Genomic DNA, 27115 nt, shown 5'->3' with positions numbered 1-27115 from the left:
TCCCCCAAGGGGTTTCAGATTGGAGAGGGTGCAGGCTGGGCTGAGGGACACCTCCCCCCCACCCCCCCGCACAGCGCACGAATTTTGTGCACCGGGCCTCTAGTGTGTGTGTGTGTGTGTGTGTGTGTGTGTGTGTGTGTATGTATATATATATATATATATATGGAACAGGAGCATTTAGTATGCTGAGGGTTAATTCAAGATAATTAACACTGGACCTAACTATATAATGTAATTCCTAGTAATATATAAGATTAGTTACTTGCAAATCTATTGCCATGAAAGAGAAAGAAATAATTTAATCTTACTAGGATATAAACTTAAAAAAATCACCTTGCTTATTAATGATGAGATATAAATACATTATATCTTGGGTTAAATGTGATTTTTGTGAACTCTTCTGAATTTTCATTACATTAATAATATAAACTCAATTTATTTTGTTCATTAGATTCCACATATGAGTGAGATCATGTGATACTTAGCTTTCTCTGATTGGCTTATTTCCTTAGCGTAATACTCTTCAGATCCAAAATAAACTAATGAACAAAATAGATCCAGAGACATAGAACCATGAACAGACTGATGAATTTCAGGGGGGGGGGCGGAGGGGCAATGGGGTGGGAGGAGAGACTAACCAGGGAACTTATATGCATATATACATAGCCCATGGACACAGATAATAGTGTGGCAGAGGCTTGGCAGAGACAGGTACGCAGAGGAGGGGGGTCAATGGAGGGGAAAAAACAAAGCGGAAATCTGTAATACTTTCAACAATAAAGATAAATTTTTTAAAATAAACAATAAAATAATATAAACTCAAGAGTATAAAATCTTTTACCTTGGATTTTTATTTTCAAAACTATAAAAATTGTAAAAAAATCATAGAATATCTCTATGAACTTCACTAATATTCACCAAAACTTAACAGTGTACCATGTTTGTCGCACCCCCCACCCCTGCTCCCTTCTCCTGTATCTCAGCTGCTAGGCTTCACTGAGCCAATTAAAAATGAGTTACATGTATGCAAAGAACATTTTGTGGTTGCCAGATGGGAGGGGAACTTAGGGATGAGTGAAAAAGGGGAACCGATTAAGATGTACAAATTGCCAGTTATAAAAAGTCACAGGGATGTAAAGTACAGCATAGGGAATAAAGTCAACAACACTGAAATAACTATGCATGGAGTCAGATCGATTCTAAACTTATTGGGTAATCGCTTCATAAGATATGTAAATATCTAATCACTATGATATACTAGTACACCTGAAATAATATTGCATGTCAACAGTAACTAAAATTTTTTAAATTAAAAACACTGAGTTAGATACCTCAAAAATGGCTCTAGTAATGACAAAGACACTGATGTTGAAGATACATGTGAAGACTTTGAATAATCATTGCAATACTAGAGGCCTGGTGCATGAAATCTCTTATGATGTGCTCTTCATATATAAATTTGATGTTATTTTGCTGACTGCTGATTTCACAAATTTTTTAAACATCAAATGAATATACTTGCTTATATTCTGTGGTATATTATTAAATACTAGAGGCCCAGTACACGAAATTAGTGCACTGGAGGGGAGGGGTCCCTCAGCCCAGCCTGCACCCTTTCGCAGTCCAGGAGCCCTCGGGGGATGTCCGACTGACAGCTTAAGGGAGTGGGCCTAAGCCGTCAGTCAAACATCCTTACTGATGCCATGGAGGTGAAAGAGTCCCACCACCAATGCTGCACTCGTCAGCCATGAGCCCAGCTTCTGGCTGAGCGGCGCTCCCCCTGTGGGAGCACACTGACCACCAGGGGGCAGCTCCTGTGTTGAGCATCTGCCCCCTGGTGGTCAGTGAGCATCATAGCGACCAGTCATTCCACCACTGGCCTGAATGCAAGAGGGTGCAGGCCAGGCCAAGGGACCCCAACAGTGCACGATTGGGGCCGGGGAGGAATACAGTAGGTTGGCCAGCCAGGGAGGGACCACAGGAGAGCTCCAGGATGTGTCCAGCCCGTCTCGCTCAGTCCCAATCGGTCAGACCCTAGCCATGGTCAGTGCACGTCATAGTGACTGGTCGACCTGTCAACTGTCTGCCCCCTGGTGGTCAGCAGTTAAGCGGCCTTAGCATATCATTAGCATATTACGCTTTGATTGGTTGAATGGATGACCAGACACTTAGCATATTAGGCTTTTATTATATAGGATAGCATAGATGACAGTGAGAGAAAACAGTATTTCATCATTAATAGAATTTATGTTAGGTTATTTTTAGGTGTGTTTGTATAATTAATTGCTATATCAATATTCTGAATAGAAAAAATAAAAATGACTTATAGATATCATGACACTTGATCCCTAAATATTTTATTCCAAAATACATCTTTTATCATGAAGAATTTCTCTTAACTAAGTATTATACCATTATCACACCTGAGAGGGGAAAAAACAATTCCATAACAACAGCTATCATTTAAAGGTAAAACCATTTTCGTATACATTACTATATAAAAGTAATTTCCAAATTGTTCTCATGAAAAAAAAATATTATAAATATAGATTTAATTTAAAAGTTTTAAGGGGTGGGGGGAGGTAGAAGAGGGCATAGAGAGGATAAAAGGTAATGGAGCCCTAACCGGTTTGGCTCAGTGGATAGAGCGTCGGTCTGTGGACTCAAGGGTCCCGGGTTCGATTCCGGTCAAGGGCATGTACCTTGGTTGCGGGCACATCCCCAATAGGGGGTGTGCAAGAGGCAGCTGATCGATGTTTCTCTCTCATCGATGTTTCTAACTCTCTGCCCTGACTGGTTTGGCTCAGTGGATAGAACGTCGGCCTGCGGACTGAAGGGTCCTGGGTTCGATTCCGGTCAAGGGGATGTACCTTGGTTGCAGGCACAACCCCAGTAGGGAGTGTGCAGGAGGCAGCTGATCGATGTTTCTCTCTCATCGATGTTTCTAACTCTCTATCCCTTTCCCTTCCTCTCTGTAAAAAATCAATAAATATATTTAAAAAAAAAAAAAAGGTAATGGAAAGAGACTTGACTTGGGATGGTGAACAATACAGACACAATACACTATACAAATGATGTATTATAGAACTGTACACCTGAAACATATATAATTTTATTAACTGTCATTCCAATAAATTTTTTTAAAGTTTAGAATATTAAAAAGAATGTATAATGTAAAAAAGCAGTATTCTATATAATAAAAGGCTAATATGCAAATCGACCGAAGGCAGAACGACCAGTCGCTATGACGTGCACTGACCACCAAGGGGCAGATGCTCTATGCAGGAGCTGTCCCCTGGTGGTCAGTGCGCTCCCACAGGGAGAGTGCCGCTCAGCCAGAAGCCCTGAGCAGGTTCATGGCTGGCAAGTGCAGCGGCAGTGGCGGGAGCCTTCTCCCCCCTCCAGGGAGTTGGGACTTCCCCCGGGGGGCTCCTGGACTGCGAGAGGACACAGGCCCGGGTTGGGGGACCCACACCCCCCCCCCCCCCCCCCAGTGCACGAATTTCGTGCACCGGGCCTCTGGTATTTTATAAAACATGCTAAAAGGATTTCTTAAAATTTCACATGAAAACATATTACTTGCTTTAAAGTTAGTCCCTTTTCCCCATAATGCTATAACTAAACTTAGTTATCACATTATAATTGTCATTCTCAATATTGTCAATTTTTGTCAATCTTTCAAAAGATTTCCTCTCCTACATTCATTGTAAATGCAGCCCAAACTCTACACACAGGGTATCTTTGCTAAAAAATACACATTGACAATATGTTAGAACATTTTTTAACGAGATTTTTTCATGGTCAAAGAGAATATATTAAAATGTCCTTATTTTGTTAGTATTTGATTAAATTTTTTAGAATATTGCTTCTCCTTATGGACTGAAAAGAAAAACCCAGTTTGCATGTAAAATGAGATGAAATCATTGTCTCTAAATTGCTTTTCAGACTTAACCACAAGTTTAACTAACTTATAGCTTGCTTATTAATCTAAAAATCAAAGACCAAAAAAATGATTGCATCAATAAAGAGAATTAGTCTTAAATTATAACTAACTGGAATGGGAAAATATAATCAGGAAAAAAAAACATTTAAAAAAACAGTGATAAATCATATTCGATCACTATAGTAAGGTTCAACTATTAGCTATCAAAAGCTTGATAATAACCAATTAATAGGTTCGCTAAAGCCATTAGGGGAGGATAAACTGACCTTTTTATTTTACACAAATTTCCAGAATGTAGTAAAATAATTTCCTCTCCCCCTTTGTTCCATTATTGGCCTTATCTTTTTTTTTTATAAATGTCATAAAATTAACTTAATTAAACGCCATTTAGGCAGTTATTAGACTCTTAGAATATGCTCCTTTCTAAATCAAGAGTTCTGCTCCAGGAGAGCTCATTAACACATTTGACAAAAAATTCCAATATACAAATTTGACAAAGTATATAACTAGTATATTTTTACAATAAATAAATTGAGCGGTATTATATGTTAAAGTTCAAGATCTATGGAACAAATTTAAATTAGTGACAGATGAAGATTTTACTTACATTTGTAACAGCTATAGCATTTTTATCATAGTATTTCTTCTTTTCATATTTATCTCTGATGAAAAATTCCACTGCTCTGAAAACAAATAACTTAAGGAAAAGCATGAGCTCAGTGGCATGTACACGCCCTTTGATTCATTCCTCTCCACAAAGTTTAAATTCTAAATCCATTTTTCCTACTCCTCAGTCTATGTTTTCCTCTCACACTATTTCTATAACTAAACTCTATAATCTACTTTTCTTTCTACCAAAAAAGTTGGTCTCTTTCAAGAAATTTCCCCCAACCAACAAAACCACTCAACCCAATTCTAGAAAGGAAAGTAACTGTATTTCTCAATTCCATGATATTCCTAAGCTCAACTCCATCTTCACCAAACTCTAAACTCAATTAAGGTTCATTTTGGATTTTCAGTATAAAGAAACTAATCAGTACCCACAGTATACCAGACATTGTGTGTTGTCCATAGTTTCTTTCCTTTAATCCTTCCACAGCCCAGTAATGTGTATATTATTATTTTCACATCATAGATGAAGAATCAGGAACTTGGAAATATCAAACGATTGAGACTGTACTACTTATATTTTTTCCCAATATACATGCTGCCTCTAAGTGGTGGCCAATTTTTTTTCTCCCCCAAATCTGAGAAATGGGGGAGAAGTCAAGAAGCTAAAGCCAAGATAACTGCTATTTAATGTTTTTTAAGGTGGCTAAATTAGCCTTTCCTGTTGATGGAGTGAGCCACTTCTAGTGGGATTTGAGAATTGGGGGTTATCTGATATCGATGACTTCTCTTGCCACTCAATTACTGCTTTATCACTAAATGGAAATTCTTCCATCAAGGATTCTTAACCTTTTTAGTACCATGAACCCCACAGGTAAAACCTGTGGACTCCTTTCTGTGACTCTTAATGCATAAAATAAAATACATAGACTTATGAAGGAAATGAATCACTCTGAAATACAATCTCTGTGGATCCCCAGGTTAAGACATTCTTCTGTTCAAAAGAATAGTTACCTAAAGCAGTAAAACAATATATTTTCAGTCAATAACTCCATATTAGAAGTTAACAAAAGCCTTTCAAAAACTGACAGTTGAGGCAATAGATAATAGAAAGAGTTGACAGATCACTACTCAGAGGATATAAAAGAGTTGAGGCATTATGAAAGCACTCAAAGGCCTTTCATAATGGCAAGACAGGAAATCTAAACATTCAATTTATTAAAATAAGCAAAATGACTGAAGCTGACTTTTAAAGATAGTTTTCTACAACCTATGTCAAAGGCACTTTACATTATCTTTTTTTTCTCCTCTTAACCTATAAGGTGTGTGCCATTTACATCTAAAACTGGGGCACAGAAAGTTTTAGAAGTTCTCTGGGATTCTACTAGTACAGTACAAAGGAGAGTTGTGATTCAAAACTAGGAATGTCTGATATCCACCTTTCCAGAATGTTATTGGTCAACACAAGTTCATTTGTGAATCAGTCTGTTAATTTCTGGTAATGATAATACATGCTTTAAAATCTAAAGAAGAATGTCAATTTGAAGGGCACCTTTATTTTCAAAGTAGCCTTGGCGACCCTTTCAAGTGTAAAGTGCCGGGGTTGCTAAAAGGCTGCTTATTTAGGTATATGAGCATTTTGGCAGCCAATTTTATACCAAAAATTAACAAGTGTGCCAAGATTTTCATAAAATGCAATGTTATATTTACATAAATTGTTTTACATGTGTATCAGCTAAATGTTAAGTTTTGTCATAATTATAAATCTAAATTTATATTATATTTTTCTAACAAAAAAAAGATGAAACGATCAAAAAAGCTGGCCCTTTGTGGATGAACTGAGCAATTTTCATTGTAGAGACAACTTTTATCTCCACAAATGGGAAGAAGAAAAAAGAACATACATATTGTGAACAATAAGAGGTCAACACCTCATATAAATATGACCATAATTCGTAAATGCTTTAGAAGTAATCACATTTAATTTGAAAAATCAAGTAAGCATTCTTCTTCTAGGGTGCAGACTAATGTTTCCAGTTACTAAATGGGTATCTCTAAGTATGTGTCCAACACACACCTCAACCTGCCCAAAGTAATAAAGCACGGCTCATGATCTTTCATTTCTAACCCTTAAACTTTCATTGGTACTGAATTCCTTCTCTCCACTGAATTTCACAGAACCTTAGCCAACCTAGAAAATCTGGGGTCATCTCAGTATTTTTCTCAGAAACAAAGCCAATCTAAACCTAACCCAACTGTTCCTACTCCCAAATTTCCTTCTAATCTTTCCAATTGCCTGCTCTCCAATTTCAATGTCACTATTTAATTTATATCTTGTTATTACTCACTTCAGGGCTATACTAAGTATTCTACATGGTCTCTCTGACTCCAAGATTTCCTTCAACTAATCTTCCTTGTGGAGAAGTTAATGTTTTCAATGTTTCTCCTGCTTCAAAATCCTTTGAGGTTTTTCAAATCCTTCAACCCGTTTAGGCCAATGAAATGAGGTCTAAACTACTCTATATAGCATTAAAAATTCTTCATAATTTGGAAAATAAGCTTCTACTGCCACTTAACCCACAAAGCAAATCTTGTCACATCAAAACCTTAAAATGTTATGTTTCTTCACACTTTAATACTTCTCATACAATTTTTATGTCTGAAATGTACCTCCCATTCTTACCCTAGAATCTTGCTATAATAAAAATAGCCTTGGATACCAGATTGCTAAATTTGTGGGAAGGAAGTGGGGAAGCAGAAACAGAAAAAGTCAAATACAAATACTAATTTTTTTTAATATAACTTAAAGGATTTCTACATAAATATGAAAATATACATATAATGACTTGTATCTCATGTGTGAAAAGATCATCTTTTTTTTTCACTGTTTGACCATACAAACTGTTTTGGTACACAAGTGGATAACATATAACTAATATATAACTGATTTTTAAGAAACTATATTTTACTGCAAATATCACCTGTGGATAGAATCACAAATACCTACAATGAATTAGATATTAATATTTATAGAGCAGCACAACTTTGATGTTGCTTTCTCAAACTTCAATATGAGTTTAAGAAATCCTACAGAATCAAAAGTTTATCTTTAGCAACTGTGAAAACATCCTAATTAAAATGTCTTTGAGAAAATATTCTATTCATTCATTAGAACAGATTTGTAAAGTAAACACAGTTGTGCAACCTATGCAAATATGGAATGTCAGTAGTGAATATCAGCATAAATTACTTCAGTACTCCACTTACACTAAATATGTAATTTGCCATTTAAATGTATACATGCCAAACTACTTCACATAAATATAATTACAATATAAAGGTGATCAAAGAAAATCCCTTTGGAAAGGATTTTTTTAAATATTCACGATATAAACAAATAAATCTCTAATAAACAGTCTAAAACAGTGATGGCGAACCTTTTGAGCTCGGCGTGTCAGCATTTTGAAAAACCCTAACTTAACTCTGGTGCTGTGTCACATATAGAAATTTTTTGATATTTGCAACCATAGTAAAAAACAAAGATTTATATTTTTGATATTTATTTTATATATTTAAATGCCATTTAACAAAGAAAAATCAACCAAAACAATGAGTTCGCGTGTCACCTCTGACACGCGTGCCATAGGTTCGCCATCACTGGTCTAAAATAAACTCTCCAATCAAGAGGTGAAAATCACAGCCCTGGCCAGGAAGCGCTGTTGCTTAGAACATTGGCCCAATATGCCAAGGTTACAGTTTGATCTCCAGTCAGGGTAAATACAAGAAGCAACCATTTAAATAAGTGGAACAACAAATTGATCCTTCTTTCTCCCCACCCCCTCAGAATAAATAAATAAATAAAATTTTAATGAAAAATAAAAGAAATAGAGATCAATCAAGAAGAAAAGGTATAATATTTTATACTTAGTAATAATTACATAAAAATACTACATAGATCATGTATTACCAGATTCCTACCAAAATTTACTATATATAAAGCACAGCCCAGGACAAAGCAAGTATTTTATTTTTAATAAGCAACAGTATGATAAAGTTCACATCTTCCACATCTTCCTCAGCACAGTTAAATATGAACTATAAAAATAAGTTCATTCTTTACAAACCCACAATAAAGAAGTATTAAAGGATACTGATCTGTCTGTGGTCTTCGAAAGTTCTCTGGAAGATTGGCTTCATAGAGTAGTCTTGCTTTAGTATTTCCCATATCCTGCATGCACTATAATAAAAACAAAAATCAAGTATTTGCATTATTCACACGAGCATTTAAAAGTAATTCCTGCCTGGCCAGTGTGGCTTAGTGGATGAGTGTCAACCTATGAACCAGGAGGTCATGGTTCAATTCCCAGTCAGGGCACATACCCAGGTTGCAGGCTTGCCCTCAGTGTCAGACGTGCAGGAGGCAGCCAATCAATTATTCCCTCTCATCAATGATGTTTCTATCTCTCTCTCCCTCTACCTTCCTCTCTGAAATAAATCTATCTATATAAAACCCTAATATGCAAATCAACCAAACGGCAAAACTACAGTCGCTATGATGCACACTGACCACCACGGGGCAAACGCTCAACGCAGGAGCTGCCTGTAGGCCCCAACTGGCAGCAGTGGCGGGGGGCGGGGCCGGCGAGTGGACGGCACCAGACCAGCCAAGGCGGGTGCAAGTGGGGCCCTAATCACCCCGCCAGTCACCCCACAGATCGGCCCTGATCGCTGCCCAGGCCTAGGGACCCTACCCGTGCATGAATTTCGTGCACTGGGCCTCTAGTAAAAAATTTTTTAAAAAGTAATTCCTATACACACACACATATATCCATATACATACACACATATATACATATACAAGGTAACATTTATTTCCAGTAAATATACTTCTCTTTAAAAAAAAATCTAAATCACAGTTATGAAAGTACTATGTTCAAAATAAAAACATATTTCTAATCCTTCACATTTTTTTCAAAATATATGGATCCACAGTTTTCTAATGCCTTTTTCTGTGCATATAACAGCATCTTCATTTATACTATTTCCTACAAGTGAATTTCTAGGGTTGTTCATGTGCAGTATATTGTTTTAAATATACTACTTGAACAACACTACCATTTTCAAAGTAAAAACTCAAGATCAAATTTTCTTTGTTTTGATTTTCAAAATACTCTGGGGTTTCATGATTTATACTCAAGATCACTATGGAAAGGATATAAAAGAGAAATAGTGCTGACCTAGAACTCTACATAAGTGGATTGATATCTTTGGAGTTATTAACTTCTTTGAGATTTTGCTGAAAGCTATGGATCTGCTCCCTACCAAACAAACAAAACAACTGTGCCCAATGGCCAAATTTTACATACAAGTTCAGGAGTTCATAGAACTTCATCCCTAAAATCTATAAACCCCAAGAGTTTTTGATAATAATTTCAATCAGTTTAATTACATTTCAGTATCATCTATGAGTAAAGACTAGCCAAACAGTACTTCCTGGTAGTCTATTACATTAGAAACTAAATTAACATTTACAAACAAAGCATTATTCTATTATTATTTTACATTATTTACATATGGCTTGAGTCCCTTAAGATGTTTTAATTGGTAGAAAAACCCGTTTTTATAATTCCTTTTATTTTTCTGGTTTCCTGGACATCCCCTCTACCTCTCAGCTCTCCCCTCTCCCCCCCACACCCCCCACATCCTGGAAAAGACAATTCAGATTTAACAATAATTGAATGCTGACCCTGAGTTGTAGGCCTCAAGGATACAAGGAGTTTATCTTCCTTCAAATAAAAAAATAGTGACATTTCTTCCAACTGAGAGTTTTAAGGTATGCAAAATACTAATATACCCTAACTTATGGCTCTCTACTCCACCCCACCTCAACATACATATTCTCTCAAATTAAACTTGATTTTTAAGTCATTCTTCTAGAGACAATGAGAAAGTGAAGTAATAGGGGGCTGGGAAATATAAGGGAATAGTAAACCAAAAAATAATTTTTGTGTGTTTATTTAGTTTTAGAGAAGAAAAAAACAGAGGCTAAGGCAAAATAAACCCAGGCTTCAAAAGTGTATCCGATGCTAATAAAATATCATATGTCAACTATAATTTTAAAATAATTTTTTTCAGTATATGAGATGAGGAAGATTGTATAAAGTGAACTGACTAAACAGGGTCAGAGGACTATATTACATTATGACACACCCTACCTAAAAGTTAATTATGCATAGAGCTAACATGTAATTCTGTGTGGCAGGAGAAGAGTTGAGAAATTTTCAGTATAGCTTGTTCTTTTTGAAAAAAAGAAAAAATATTTCCCATCTCAAATATTCAAATGATGCTGAATCTTTGTGCCATGGTGGGAATTTGAAAGTAGAGTAGAGATAATCAAGATAATAAAGACATTAAACAATTAGAAAGAATTAGACCAAGAAAAAATAATTTCTTAATTGGCACCATATATGCAATGAAGCATAAAGTAACTTAGAAACAGCTCACAAAAACTATGAAAGTAAAAAAATTTAAAAAGTTTATCAAGCAAACAAGAATACATGGAAATTTTAACAAAAAAATTAGTAAGACTAAAAACAGGATCTACTAATACATGCCACATCTCATTGACCCTGTTACATTTTTCTTCATATTTTAACATGTATGAAATAGTAATTTATCTTATAATTGATGTTATCTATAATAAATAATTTTTTTCTTATTAGTCTGTAAAATGGAGTTGTACTTTACAATCAGTGATATCTTATATTCAATGATAGGACTATACACATTATATATATTCTTTAATGTAGGTAATTACACTTTTTTGGCAAAAAAAAATATTTAGGAATAAGGCATACGTGTACATTATACCAAACTAATGTTGTACTAGGGATGCTATCCTTCACAATTAGGAGGGGAAAAAAAGAGGTATAAAATCTGAAAGGGAGTAGTGATGTGAAATAGTATGTCATTTCTACAAGAGACCACTACAAAAAACTGACTGGGTGCAGGTGCATGGGTGTGTGGTTGTTAGTTGGGACAGGGGGAAACAATGATTCAATGACATCACCAATGTAGAAGGATCATTTTGTAAGAAGGAAGATATTAGTGAGCTCAGATAATATCTAAAAAGTAGAATACAGCAGAAGGAAAATCAGCAATGAAAATTTCAGTAGAGTTAGAAGAGTAAACAATTTGGAGATTAAAACCAGGGAAAATAAACAATAGGAGAAGGCATTTTGAGGAAGTAATAGGAGTATGGTACAAACTAGTTGTTCGAAACTATCAAGACACTACAGGTAAGGGCCCTCTAGAACACTTTAGAAAATTTATTCTATTGGTCTTGAAGAGCAAACTCTGTTGTCTGGTAATCAGCAGAAAATAATAAAACCATTCTAATGACTACAATGATAAACACTACCTTCAATACTCTATTTATATATATAAACTAGAGGCCCGGGGCATGAAAATTCATGCACTGGAGGAGGGGGGTCCCTCAGCCCGGCCTGCCCCCTCTCACAGTACAGGAGCCCTCAGGGGCGGGAGGCAACCTGGTGATCAGGGGAAGGCGACGCCCCCATCACACCTCTGTTGCTGCCACTGCCGGCAGCACAAGCCTCGGCCGGCCCTGGTTACCTGAGCCTCGGGCGGCCCTGGGCGGCTAGAGGGCTGAGAGGACCGGGGGGTCTCCGGAGGCAGGCGCGCAGAGCGGCCGGCCTTGCCAAGCACCTGCTGCCCCAGCGGAGCTGAGGGGACTGGGCGCCACCATCTTGTGGCTATGGCACCGCCATCTTTGTGGGTATGGCAGCAATTAGCATATTCCCTCCTTATTTGCTATGGGCGCTGCCATCTTTGCGACGGCGTGAGGGTCAATTAGCATATTCCCTCTTTATTAGATAGGATAAGATATTATAAACTGTATGCCTAATATAAAGTATATATATTATATACATTGCATATACATATATGACATTAAAATGTGGTTGGTGTGTGTGCAGGAGGCATCAGTAGTTCAGATATCTCAGACTGCATCTAACAAAACTGGACACTACATGCTGCAGGGCTTACAAATACCAGGCTCTTTGCTTTAGAGCAGCAGTTCTCAACCTGTGGGTCACAACCCCTTTGGCAGTCAAACGACCCTTTCACAGGGGTCACCTAAGACCATCCTGCATATCAGATATTTACATTACTATTTATAACAGTAGCAACATTACAGTTATGAAGTAGCAACGAAAATTATTTTATGGTTGGGTCACAACATGAGAAACTGTATTTAAAGGGCCAGAAGGTTGAGAATCACTGCTTTAGAGGCTCACAATTCTAGGAAATTGAAGCAGACAAGAGGTTATATGATTGCTCTACTGGATAATACAATTAATCAGTTACAGAGCTGAGACTGGGATCAAATTTTTTCAGTCCCAATCCTTACTGCCATGCATCAGCTAGTCAAAAGAAGTATCCAGGAAATGTCAACATAAAATAGAATACTTAAGTGTTGCCTCCATTATTAAATCATCATTCCTGTTATTAAAACATTACTTCTTTTAGGTTCTCCCATCAAAAATGCTTTAGAAAAATGCACTGACAGGAGAATTTTAGTTGCTTATTCTCTGGCATTTATAATTCAGTTTTCCAGAGCTGGGACGAGCAGAGTGGTTGCAAAAAGAAAAAAAAAGGGTGGGGGATCTGAAAAGGGTCATAGACTTCTTTTAAATAAATTGCCATTTAGGTAGAGCACATTTTAAAGTTAATATTATTTACTATATATATTAAATTCAATCTGTCCTATTATATGTTCCTAGAAAGATGAACTTTACCTTGTACTTTTTGAATGAAAAACTTCATCCAAAATTATCACCATTATAATTGCAAGGCAGGCTTCACCTGAAAATCTTACCTAATAATAGACAAACATGGTAATTGACCATACCTTCGCTACGCCTCCCATTGGCTAATCAGCGAGATATGCAAATTAACTGCCAACAAAGATGGCAGCCGGCAGCCATGGAGCTGGAACGAGCAGGAGGCTTGCCTGCTCCAGTGATGGAGGAAGCCAAGGTTCCCCGCGTGCCGCGGCCGGCTCTAAGCTACACTCAAAGCAACAAAGTTTCAATTATAGAAGGTAAATATACCCCAGATACCTGCTTTCAGCCAGCCGTGGCCACAGAGCTGGAGTGAGCAGGAGCTGGCTCTGAGCTCCACTGAAAGCAACAAAGTTTCATTGTAGAAGGTAAACAAACCCCAGATACCTGCTTTCAGCCGGCCGTGGCCATGGAGCTAGAGCACAGGAGGCTTTCCCTCCCACCCGCCCTGGCCAGCTCTGAGCTCCACTCAAAGCAACAAAGTTTCAATTATAGAAGGTAAATAAACCCCAGATACCTGCTTTCAGCCAGCCCTGGCCATGGAACTGGAGCCTTGGGTTGCCCCTGGCGATGGAGGAAGCCCAGCTCTGGCCGGCTCTGAGCTCTACTCCAGGGCTACAAAGTTTCAATTATAGAAGGTAAATAAATCCCAGAATAAAAAAAAAAGGAAAAAAGGAGAGGCTGGGAGCTTCTGTCACTGGGGAGGCTTGGCCAGCCTGAAAACGGCCCTCAGCCCTTCACCCAGACTGGCCAGGCACCCCAGTGGGGACCCCCCACCCTAAAGGTGGTGTGGCCAGCCTGAAAACAGCCATCAGCCCCTCACCCAGGCTGGCCAGGCACCCCAGTGGCACCCCAGCGGGGACCTCCACCCTGAAGGGCAAATCAGCCAGCCCCTACCCATGCACCAGGCCTCTATCCTATATAGTAAAAGGGTAATATGCAAACTGACCCTAACAGCAGAAAGACTGGGAATGACTGGTCACTATGACACACATTGACCACCAGGGGGCAGATGCTCAATGCAGGAGCTGCCCCCTGGTGGTCAGTCTGCTCCCACAGGGGGAGCTCTGCTCAGCCACAAGCCAGGCTGACAGCTGCCAGTACACCGGTGGTGGTGGGAGCCTCTCCTGCCTCCTCAGTAGCACTAAGGATGTCACACTGCAGCTTAGGCCTGCTCTCCACTGGCAAATGGAAATCCCCCGAGGGCTACCAGGCTGTCAGAGAGATGTCTGACTGCCAGCTTAGGCCCAATCCTCTGGGGAACGGGCCTAAACCAGCAGGTGGTCATCCCCCGAGGGGTCCCAGACTGCAAGAGGGCACAGGGCAGGCTGAGGGACACCCCCCGCCCCTGTACACAAATTTTTGTGCGCCGGGCCTCTAGTGGTATAATAAATCACACTTACAAATCCCCAAACCCTACTATAAAAAAGTATTTTGTCCTTATCAATCCATAATCTATCTGTTGTTTCTCCACTTAACCTAGTACAAAGACTAACACTTGCCTAAAGCCTCACACATCATTTGAGATTCAATTTCAAAAATACTATTTTAAAATGAAATGCTGAAAAGCATATGTGGGCTGACATGTTATCATCACAATCTAATGTGGATGAAGCATTTCTATTTCTGAAACTTTCTAAGTAGAAAACACTTCATACCCAATTCTAGTTTTTGCTCTAAAAACAAAATTTATATTCTAAAAGTGTTCTAAGTTGCTTGGGGGTGGGGGGTGGTATATAAGCAGCACACATAAACGGTTTTAACTGAAAAAAAGAACTTTCAAATGAATGTGAAGATAAAAGGTAACAGAAACAGACAAAATAAAATGTGCTCTAGTTTAAATCATTGTCAATATCAGGAAATAATAATAAATGAAAAGCCACTTAATATTCCAAGTTAATGATTCATTCTCCTGAGAATAAAATATCATTTTTTTTCCTTAATCTTCCAAAATCTTGGAAAGTAGAGCTTTTTGTGAAATTCAATTAAGTGATACAACTAATTGTATCTTCAGGTTATGACTTCTATTTGTCCTACTAGCCCAACAAAAGCCAAATACAGTTCAGTCCAACCAGTGGCTAATTTAAAAACTATGGATGCTTGGACCTCCCTTCTCCTTCACGTTGTGCATCCTCCCCTTTGTCTCTGTACCTACTTCCTATCTGTCCCTGTAAATGTTTCCTGCATTTCTCCTTCAGACACTAACAGGTACCTGGTTAATAACCATTCATTGTTAAACTAAAATTCATCTAATATATTATTTAGGAAGCTATCTGCATAGTTTTCATAAATTGTATGTAGTATGTACTGATTTGCCTTTCTGGGTTTACTTCTATTCTTAAAAAATGAAATAAGTGGGTAAGAGAGGAGCAGCTACAAAATAAAAAAAACTGAGATTACCAATTGCATTGTTGCAAATGATTAGATTACAATATAGCAATTAGAAAGATCTTTTAAAGTCCCAAAGACAAAATTACAAAACATTAAAATAATCAGCAGAATCTTACATATTAGTGTATAAAGGAAGGATGCTACATGCCTATGTTAAATCTGGAAGAAGAAAGATAAAACCATGTAAATTAGTACTCTTCTACCCAATTTCCCAAGGAATGGATGGGGGGAAAGAATCTTACCTCCAGATTAGTGTGTAAGGATGTGAAACAACTAAAAGTGTGTATCACCTGTATGTTTGTATATATGCATACAATATTTTAGTAAGAATATATAAGAAACTGATAAATACGGTTGTTCTTGCTGAGGGAAACTGGACAAGTGTGGGACAGAAATGGGAGACTCTTCACTTTATAACTTTTGTGCCCTTGGAAGTTTGTACCATGCCCATATACTTCCCATTCCCCAAAGCAATAATCAGAGAAAAGCTTTATTAAGCTTGTACTGTTTTTACCCAAAGGGAACTTAGCCAGGGTATACAGAGCAAGGAGACCCTCCTCACTGGTATCCTCCACTCCTACTAGAAAAACAAAGTCTTCTGATGATAAAAAAAAAAAAAGGTTACAGATCAAATCAAATTAGTACCTTTTTACAAATCTCACCCAAGTATACCCTACAGTAGAAATACACTTAAAGTATAAATATAGTACTTATTTATCGTGTATTTTCCCAGCAGCATCATCTTAAGGAAATGGTATTATTGCTGAAGATTACATCACTAAAAATTCAATGTATTGTTTTTGCTTCTTAAAATTTCAATGTATTTGTTTTTGTGTAGGAGAGGAGATACTGCTTGCTCTACTACTTTCTATTCATTAAAATTTTTGGAACACAAAAACTAAGATTTTCAAACTGCCTTAGCTGAATATATATTTAGAAAAGAAAACTCAATTAAAAAGAGAAAATGGATATTTGTAGTCCCTGAATAAATTCTTCAAGTCAGTGACTCACCTCTACTACCACTTGAAATTTTGCAGAATAGTTCTCTATCTTCCTTTCAAAAGCCACCAGGATTTCTTGCATAGGAGCAAGCTTTTCAGGACTGGTTTCAAGATCTTTTGGATTCCAGCTGCTGGAAAAGAAGGGCCACCATTTTTGGTCTCAGGAACTCTTTGGAAATATTTAATAGAGAGTCCATTCCATCAGTTTTCATAAAAATTGTGTTTTAGGGGAGTTGTTCTCTTTCTGTTTTAAAAGTTCATTTTAAGAACAAAGTAAACCACACATTTAAAAATTTTAAATTTTAATAATAATGTGGAATTAAAGCTGCCAGTTTTCATATTTTTCATGGTATCTAAAAATTCTCAGATTTTGATTATCTTCTGCAGCACTTGCTAGTTGCTATAAATTCAGAGAATGCATTCTTTCTTTTTAAGCAATAAAATTAAGTATTATTATGACAAAGTTGAAAAAGTTTCACATCAGTCTTTTGTCATCTATACTTGCAATGAAATTCATAACACTAGAATTCTAGGAACAAACCACTACTTTCCTACTAGCTGCTTAAGCTTCAGCTCAGAAATCATCCTGGATTCTTCTTTCTGTCAGTCTTAGTGATTCTAACTCTTCAAATAATTTATTATTCCTTTAGTTATACTCCCTCTGATCTACTGAGTTAGGCAATATATAATTAACAGACTTCCACTAACATCTTACCATTCTTTCCACTGCTATGACCTAAGAACTATAACCAATCATTAGGAAAAGAGAATTCTAAAAATCTATTACTGACTCTACTACTGACCTTTTTAAAAGTACAACCTTAAAAACAACTAGTTAACCATCCAAGAGAAAGCAGAAAATATAGGGCACAATCTTGCACATTAAAATTCAAATTAAAGTGACTTTTCCCAAAAAAAGATTGTTTAAAAATGCAAACTTCTTTTTCAACTTCACAGATTAAATTTTGTTACAGACAGCATCACATTTCTTTCTTCACCTTACTCTGCACATGTAGACAATACATAAACCCAACACTAGGCTGCCCACTTGCTCTGCTCTTCTTTGAGAACACACTTAATGATTCTGGCAAGGAGTTGGCATAAATTGAAGATCAATCAACTTTTAAAAAGTTAAGTATGTACATGAGGCCACGATTGAAAGTTAATCAACTTGATGGAATTATAATGAGCACTCTTCCCACAAAATAAGAAAAAAGGTGCTTGACCTTGGTTTTCTTGAATAAATGTGTACTAAGAAGTGTGTACTGAAAGCTTATTATGTGCTTTGTGCTATAAGGCACTAAGAACATTTATCTAAGGATCAAAACCTTGAGAGATTAAACAACATTCCAACACATACAAATGTGGTTAAATGATGAAATTCTCCAAATTAGCTTTTTAAGCTTCATTATATTAAGTATTATTTATCTTAGGTATTCTGTAATAGCGGTAACATTTTTTTGAAACTCTCAGAAGCTCCTCAAAAAAAAGAGTAGCTAGATAGAAAAACCAAAACCCGTGGACAATATTCATAACAAAACTTAGTGATAGAGACCTGGCCTGTATTTCTCTGGTTACAGTGCTGGCCCGCTACACCAAGCATGTCAAACTCGTGGCCCACAGGCCACATGCGGCCTACAATGAATATTTTTGTGGCCCAGCCAATATAATGGTATGTAAGAAATGTTTTAATAAAAGTTTCATAACTTAATTTTTACAATATCATGTTATACATAATTATTAATAACGAACTACAACGTTCACTAATAACTCATTACTATAATCGTGTTGCATTCATTTCCCTTACGCACCTTACACGCAAGGTACACCATTTTTCTCCACTAATAATAGAAGCGAATCTTTTAGCAGCCCATTGTCACGTCATTAGTCTTGGACTGACTTGTTTGATGTGCGCAACAGCAAATATTTCACTTTCAGAGAACAAGAAAAATAGGTTTATTTGCGTTACGCTTATTAAGTTGTGCAGTTATTCAGTGTCTGGTAAGTTAAAGTTCAAAAAAAATATTAATTTTTATTTAAATGTTCTATTATTTTATATTAACGATTACTCATTTATTTCAGCCCTTTGTATTCAGCATGTTTCTATCGAAATAAACCTACATTTCTATGAAAATTGAAGCTTTTGGTTTTTTGCGGCCCACATAAACTTAAGCCTTGTTTATGTGGCCCATGTTAGCCTTTCAGTTTGACATGCTTGCACTACACCAAGGTTGCAGATCCCATCCCAGGTCAGAACACATACAAGAAGCAATCAATGAATGCATAAATAAGTAGAACAACAAATCGATGTTTATATCCCCCGCCCCACTCTTCCTCTCTCTCTAAAAAATAGTATTAGTAATAATCAACAGGGAAGAATCGAGGTCAAATCTCATACAAAGTTATTAGAAGAGACTAAGAAACAGAATAACATCTCTACAATGGAACACTAGAATAGGCCTACAAAACAGATCAAAATTGTAACCTACTTCAGAACAAGCTAAAAGACATACAACTGGGAAAGTACAATGGGGGAAAAGGGGACATATGTACTACTTTCAATAATAAAGAATTAAAAAATAAAAAGACATACAAGATATGAGAGAACATGTAAAATGAGTTAAAAGATGTCCATATAAAAGAACACTAAATCTGAAATTAGAAACATTGAAGATTAACATAAAAACTCAGGAAAGAATTAGAAATAAAAGAAAAAAATATTTCTGAAATAAATATGAAATAAAATGGAGCATGATTACAAATACTAGTAAACATAAGAATATTAGAGGCGAAAGAAAAAAGTACTTAAATATAAATTTTAAAAAGAGGTAATAATGAAAGGGATCCAAGAGAAAGTGACAAATATAGGAGTTAAGCAATGAAGATCCAACATACAGGTAAGGAAGTCACGGAAAAAGAAAATTCAAACCAGGAAACAGAATACTAAAAAAACGAATTTTTAAAGTTACCGAAATAAAAAAATTTGAAACTACATGTTAAAAGACCATACCACATGCAGGCATGTCTTGTCTAAAAGGAGTCTCTTTACATTTAAAGATATAGACAGGTCAAACACAAAAGCATAAAAGAAGATATATCATGCAAACATTAAACAAAAAAAGGCTGCAGTGGCATAAAAAATGCAGAGACAAAGAAACAGGTCACAAATGACAGAAATGGAGGAAAGCAAACTACTGGATATAGAGTTCAAAACCACACTTATAAGGTTTTTCAAGAATTTTCTAGAAACCGCCGATAAATTTAGGGAGACCCTCAAGAAATCTAGTGAGACCCCCGAGGTTATGAAAAAGGACCAACTAGAAATTAAGCATACACTGACTGAAATAAAGAATATTATACAGACTCCCAACAGCAGACCAGAGGGTCGCAAGGATCAAGTCAAAGATTTGAAATACGAAGAAGCAAAAAACACCCAACCAGAAAAGCAAAATGAAAAAAGAATCCAAAAATATGAAGATAGTGTAAGGAGCCTCTGGGACAGCTTCAAGTGTACCAACATCCGAATTATGTGGGTGCCAGAAGAAGAGAGAGAGCAAGATATTGAAAACATATTTGAAGAAATAATGACAGAAAACTTCCCCTACCTGGTGAAAGGAATAGACTTCCAAGTCCAGGAAGCACAGAGAACCCCAAACAAAAGGAATCCAAAGAGGACCACACCAAGACACATCATAATTAAAATGCCAAGAGCAAAAGACAAAGGGAGAATCTTAAAAGCAGCAAGAGAAGAAAAGTCAGTTACCTACAAGGGAGTACCCATACGACTGTCAGCTGATTTCTCAACAGAAACTATGCAGGCCAGAAGGGAGTGGCAAGAAATATTCAAAGTGATGAATACCAAGAACCTACAACCAAGATTATTTTACCCAGCAAAGCTATCATTCAGAATTGAAGGTCCGATAAAGAGCTTCACAGATAAGAAAAAGCTAAAGGAGTTCATCACCAACAAACCAGTATTATATGAAATGCTGAGAGGTATCCTTTAAGAAGAAGAAGAAAAAGGAAAAGATACAAATTATGAACAACAAATACACATCTATCAACAAGTGAATCTAAAAATCAAGTGAATAAATAATCTGATGAACAGAATAAACTGGTGAATATAATAGAATCAAGGGCATAGAAAGGGAGTGGACTGACTATTCTCGGGGGGGAAAGGGGTGAGGGGGTGCGGGAAGAGACTGGACAAAAATCGTACACCTATGGATGAGGACAGTGGGGGGGGGGGTGTAAGGGCAGAGGGTGGGGTGGGAACCAGGTGGAGGGGAGCTATGGAGGAAAAAAGAGGAACAACTGTAATAATCTGAACAATAAAGATTTAATTTTAAAAAATAAATAAATAAAATAAAATATACTGTCAAAGAGAAGAAAACTTCTTTAGTGTAGTTCAGCCACTTTCATCCTCCATCTCTTACAAACTTTATATCCCAAGATGGGCATAACATGACCATCAATATAAGTACCTCTAATTTTAGTTTTGTGGGGGTTTTTGTACAGAGAAGTATTTAAAGTATCAATTTTATTTTGCCTATTCTCCTTGTATTTGGCCTAACTATTGGGAATTCAACCTAAGGCCACAGAATACAGCAAAGCTTACTGATGAAGATGAGTGAAAACCTGTGATTTTGGTTTCCCTGGGAAAAACTTGTTTCTAAGAAAGAGCAAACATTTAATTAAAACAAGCTGGTCAATATTATGACACATCTATTGTTAAACTAAACTAAAGGCTACAAATTTACCTTATAGGAAGTTTTTCTAGGAAAAGAAGGTTATAACAACTCTAACCCATTTAGATAATGACTTTTTTCCTTATGAAAGAAAATAAAAAGAACCAATAAGTTTGTTCAAAACACTTGAGAACCTGTCTTTCAAACTTAACCTGAGAATCTTGTCACATTCTTTTGAATTATCCAAGAGTGTGGGAAACTTTTATCCTCTGAAGTGGAATTTAACTTTTGGAAAAAGTTGAGTCACATCTCTAACTATAACATTATTATTATTACTCAAATGCAAATAATAAAAATGATTTTGAACTGCTATAGTAACCAAAGAGCATACAATCAAAGAATCTCAAGAATGGAAGAGACTTCAGAGTCATCTACATTACTCCCCATCAACCCATTCAATGCTTGAATACCAGTTACACATTTCCAAGTGATTGTCCAGCCTCTAATAATGGTAAACTCACTACTACTTTCCAAGGCAATCAATTTCAGTTTGGATGGTTTGAAATACTGGAAAATAGCACCCTTCTAGTATTTACATATATTACCTTAGAACTCCCACATACTAACTTAAGTCATACTCCCTATAATTGCTGTATTTTTGGAATTTTAAAAAAGTATATAGAGCCTGGCTGGTATGGCTCAGTGGTTGAGTTCCTAACTATGAACCAGGAGGTAATGATTCAATTCCTGGTCGGGGGACATGCCCAGGTTGCGAGCTCCATTCCCAGAAGGGGGCATGCATAAGGCAGATAATCATTGAATCTCTCTCATTATTCATGTTTCTATCTCTCCCTCTCCCTTCCTCTCTGAATCAATAAAAATATATTTGTAAAGAAAAAAAGTATGTAGAAAATGGGGAGAAAAGGACAGAGATCAAGAAAGTAAAAATAAAAAAAAAACCCACTATATATAAAATGCATAATAAAGTGGAGGGAAATGTTTGTTTTTTTGTGTATTGTTTGTTTTTTCCATGCTCTCCATTCATTGAGAGCAAGCATTATCTCACAGAATTATAGCAAATCAAAGATTGTTATTAGCTTGTCATTAAAAAAAATTAAGCACATACTGTGTTGCTAGCACTGTGGTAGTCATCACAAGGACTAAAAAATACACATATGATGAAGTTTCTAGCTACCGGAAGCTTACAATTAACTCAATAAACATGTACAAGGGTAAATAAAATATACTATATAATCAAGCACAACCTATACTCAGAAGATGATTTTATTAGAGTAGGAATTTAAGCTGGGTTTTAAAGAATGGGAAGAATTTAGTTTTATAGAAGAAATTGCATGCAAAAAGAAATTTCCAACAAGGACAACAGCAGAACAACAACAACAAAAAAACAAGAACACACCATCAGATTTTTTCAACAGGAAGAGCTGTCTCTATACAGCCAAAACTCTATGTTGTAAAGCATCTGGAGTAAGGTCAAAGACACAGGATGAAACCAGATGGCAGAGGTATTTGACTACCAATTTAAGGACAATAAAATGTCTATGATTCTCAGAGGAGAATCAGTGCAAATCTCTTAGGAGTGAAGTACAATTATCAAAGCAGTGTTCCAGGAAGATTATTCTGGATGTGGTGTGTAAAATACATGAATAGTGACAGCGATAGGAGCATCAGAAATAAGCTAAAACCTAAGATATGGTAGGAAAAATGAGAATGAAAAGCAACACAAGGAATGAACAAATTAAGAACTGATGGAATTGAGGCACAAGAAAGAAAGAAGAACCACAGAACACTACAAGCTTTTAATATTAACTGGAACAATGACATTAAAAATAAGAAAGTCTGGACAACCAGATAATTATCTAAATCCTAGATTTGTCAAGTCGCAAGTAAACCAACATCTACCATTAATAACTATGACTGGAGCCAGAATTTCTCACAATGAAACAATTTCATAAATTATTTTTCCTGTTTCCATATGGAACATACAGAGGTTTTGTTGATAATTCCATAAAGCAACAGTTAATTCTGATATTCTATTCCTTATTCTACTCAAATGCATAATGTTATCACACACACACATACACACCATCCACGTGTGGTCATATTTATTCCTTTCTCTTAACTTCTATCATTGCATTAACATCTAGCTGTCTTTGCTTAATTGCCAAGCATTTTTCATAAAGCAATAAGATTTATAATTACTTCACAAGAGTTACTGAATATACAAAAATAAGTAAAAAATGTAAAGTCATATTCAAATTTCAGTGCCATAGAATCAACCTAACTGGCTAACTCCAGCCTCATAGAACATGCACATAAAATGGATGCCTGAGAAAACTACCAATTACTTCATGCCAAGGATATCCAAGGTTTCTTAAGAATGGTAAACCCATGAACAAAAGTCTCCAAGAGGCAACCTTAAAAAAAGATCTGAAACTCATGGCAGAAGTCACTACTGGAACGAGAGGGAAAACCCATGTCCACAAAAACATAACAACTGAATGTGTGACAGTAAATGAAAGAGCAAAAGAGATAAAGATAAAACTGTAGAAAATCTCCAGTAAGAGGGAAAAGTAGAAACATAATAAAAAACAACAACCCCAGAAACTAAATAAACAAAATAAAAGATGCAGGATAATAACTTTAGCATCTTTTATAAAGAGAAAGCTCAAGACAGCAGTGGTTCAAATAAAGCAGGAAGGAGGATGGAGAGTTGCATTTGGCCATTAGGGGTAACTAGTGTTCTCGATGAGTGCAAATTTAGCAGAATGATGGGAATAAAAATGAGTTAGTAGAGAGAAAAGTAAGGTGAAGAAATGAAAATTCAGGTAAAGACCTTGCTTAAGGAATTCAACTGCTAAAGGAAGACAAGAGCTAGTCCCTACCGTGGTCGGCAAACTGCGGCTCGCGAGCCACATGCAGCTCTTTGGCCCCTTGAGTGTGGCTCTTCCTAAGCCTTAGGAGTATCCTAATTAAGTTAATAACAATGTACCTACCTATATAGTTTAAGTTTAAAAAATTTGGCTCTCAAAAGAAATTTCAATCATTGTACTGTTGATATTTGGCTCTGTTGACTAATGAGTTTGCCGACCACTGCAAGATAATGGTTGGCACAATGTGAGTACTTAAAAAATGCTTACTTGCTGAACAAGCAAACAAATGAATAGACAAGTATAGCAGAGTCAAGAACTGTATGTTAAGGGAAAGAGGGTATTGAGAGAGACACTTCTTTATGGAAGGAATGGGAGATGCAACATATTTCAAAGAAAAGAGATTAAAGATGCATCCAAGTGCATTAAATTTTTTAATTAGGTAGAAAAGCAAGAAAGAAGGCTGAGGATGAAAATAAAGGTGGAGAAACTAGCAACCAACACCATCTTCCCACCTTACCCCTAAAACAAGAGCAAACAGCAGAAAGTCAAAGCAAAAACACTCAGAGGTTGGAGTAGACAAAAAATGAGAGGGAAGAATGTTTCTATTTTTTTGTTAGAATATAAACAACGAAGTAAAATGAGCAGGGTTTAAAAAAACCTTTCCTTCTGGCTGAGCCGGTTTGGCTCAGTGGTTGAGCAATGAGCCATGAACCAAGAGGTTACTGGTTCGATTACGGTCAAGTCACATGCCAGGGTTGCGGGCTCGATCCCTAGTAGGGGGCATGCAGGAGGCAGCCAATCGATATCTTTCTCTCTCATCAATGTTTCTATTTCTCTACCCCTCGCCCTTCCTCTCTAAAATCAATAAAAGCATATTTCTAAAACAAACAAAAAAAAAACCCTTCTAGCCCAAAATGTAGTCAAAGCTAAAGCAAAAATGATAAAGATATGAAAAGAGGGAGTAAAAACGCCTATAAAATGTTGAAGACAAGTTCACTAAGGAAAATCACATGCCTAAGGAAACTGGACAATTACAAATGTAAATATCCCCAAAATATATTTTATAAATGAATGGCCCTAGCTGGTTTGGCTCAGTGGTTAGAGTGTCAGCCTGCGGACTAAAGGGTCCCCAGTTCGATTCTAGTCAAGGGCACATGCCCAGGTTGTGGGTTTGATTCCCCAGTGCGGGGCATGCAGAAGGCAGCCAATCAATGATTTTCCCTCATCACTGAGATTTCTATCTCTCTGTCCCTCACCCTTTCTGAAATCAATAAAAATATATTTTTTTAAAAGTTTAAATGAATGAATTTTAGTTGTATGGCCTTGGTGTTCCCAAGAAAACACTAAGTACTATATCAATAAGTGACACTCATAAGTAATAAACAAAGAGCCTGCAAGAGAAGATTACTAAAAGATTTATAGATACAAAATGCATTAAAAGTGGTCCAAAAGTTAATATGAAGTATACTTGCAATAATGGACAAAGTCTCACCAAGATGTTTTATTTGGCAGCAATATTTATGAGACTCTACATAAAGTGAGCTAAGAAACTGGAGACCACAAGTAACATTTCTCTACAATAAAAATACTCTTCATTTTAACTCCTCAATATAGGCAATGAAAATTAATAAATACGAGTTGTTAAACAATGAGGAAAAATGAAAAGACTTGGGGTTAATGAACCAGTACAAAACAAAATTAAAGCTCTAGTATTTATACAAGTATTAAAAAATCAGTCCTTTCTAAAAAAATGAGAAGCACCTAATAATAAATCCAATAAAGACATTAATCTGACCATGAACCACATTTAAAAAATTTTTTGATTAAAATTTAAGGTGAGTAACTGCATTTAAATGCTAATAAAAATTAAAATAAGTTTTGGTAGATAACTTACTTTTTATTAAAAATAAGCATACAGTAATTCTAACATAGCTATGATATGGTACAAGCCCTAAAAACTTACTTTCATACAAACAACATCTATATAAATATGTTATACAGTCCTGACTGGTTTGGCTCAGTGGATAGAGCGTCAGCCTGCGGACTGAAGGGTCCCAGGTTCGATTCCAGTCAAGGGCATGTACCTTGGTTGCAGGCATATCCCCAATAGGGGGTGTGCAGGAGGCAGCTGATCGATGTTTCTCTCTCTCATCGATGTTTCTAACTCTCAATCCCTCTCCCTTCCTCTCTGTAAAAAATCAATAAAATGTATTTTAAAAAAAATGTTATACATATAATACCAGTTGATAAGAAACCTTGAGGCAAAACTTAAGTAGTTACATTTTACAGAGTAACACAAAAAAATAACGTTTTTATTTAATAGCTCAACTGGGCTCAGAGATTAAATCACATTTCTACATTAATTAATAAAAGATCTAAAGAAAACTAACCAAAATTAAGTATCATCTTTGAAACATTATTTTCATGAAATGTTTGGGTGGTGGGAGGGGAAGACATAGGGGCAAATTATATGCAGTAAAAGTATTTCTCTTCTACAAATAAATACTGCCCAAGCATTTTTTATGACAAGGAAATTCTTATAAAATATCATAGGAATAAGGAGCACTAAGTCACATGTAATCTTTACTTCCCACAATGTGAATTAAGAGAGTTAATAAAAACCAACTCCAAAAGACAAAAATGCCAATATATAGCAACCTAAGAGTATAGAAATTAGTGTAATGGTTTCACCTGAGGGACTTGACTAGAAACTGGCACAAAGGAACTT

At 36.3% G+C, this 27115-nt stretch overlaps 1 protein-coding gene across 1 annotated transcript in view; it reads right to left on the bottom strand.

Moving 5' to 3' along the window:
* The window catches only part of SMAP1 (small ArfGAP 1), a 142386-nt gene that overhangs the window by 40944 nt on the left and 74327 nt on the right, over nucleotides 1-27115 (bottom strand). Inside the window, 2 exon segments of the mRNA XM_023754308.1 lie at nucleotides 4551-4626; nucleotides 8704-8789. Coding sequence (XP_023610076.1) covers nucleotides 4551-4626; nucleotides 8704-8789 — 162 coding nt within the window.

This window comes from Myotis lucifugus, unplaced genomic scaffold (genome assembly GCF_000147115.1).
Source record: "Myotis lucifugus unplaced genomic scaffold, Myoluc2.0 scaffold_59, whole genome shotgun sequence".
Lineage (NCBI taxonomy): Eukaryota > Metazoa > Chordata > Mammalia > Chiroptera > Vespertilionidae > Myotis > Myotis lucifugus.
Note: the sequence above shows the minus strand (reverse complement) of the source record. Positions and strands in the feature narration are given on the sequence as shown.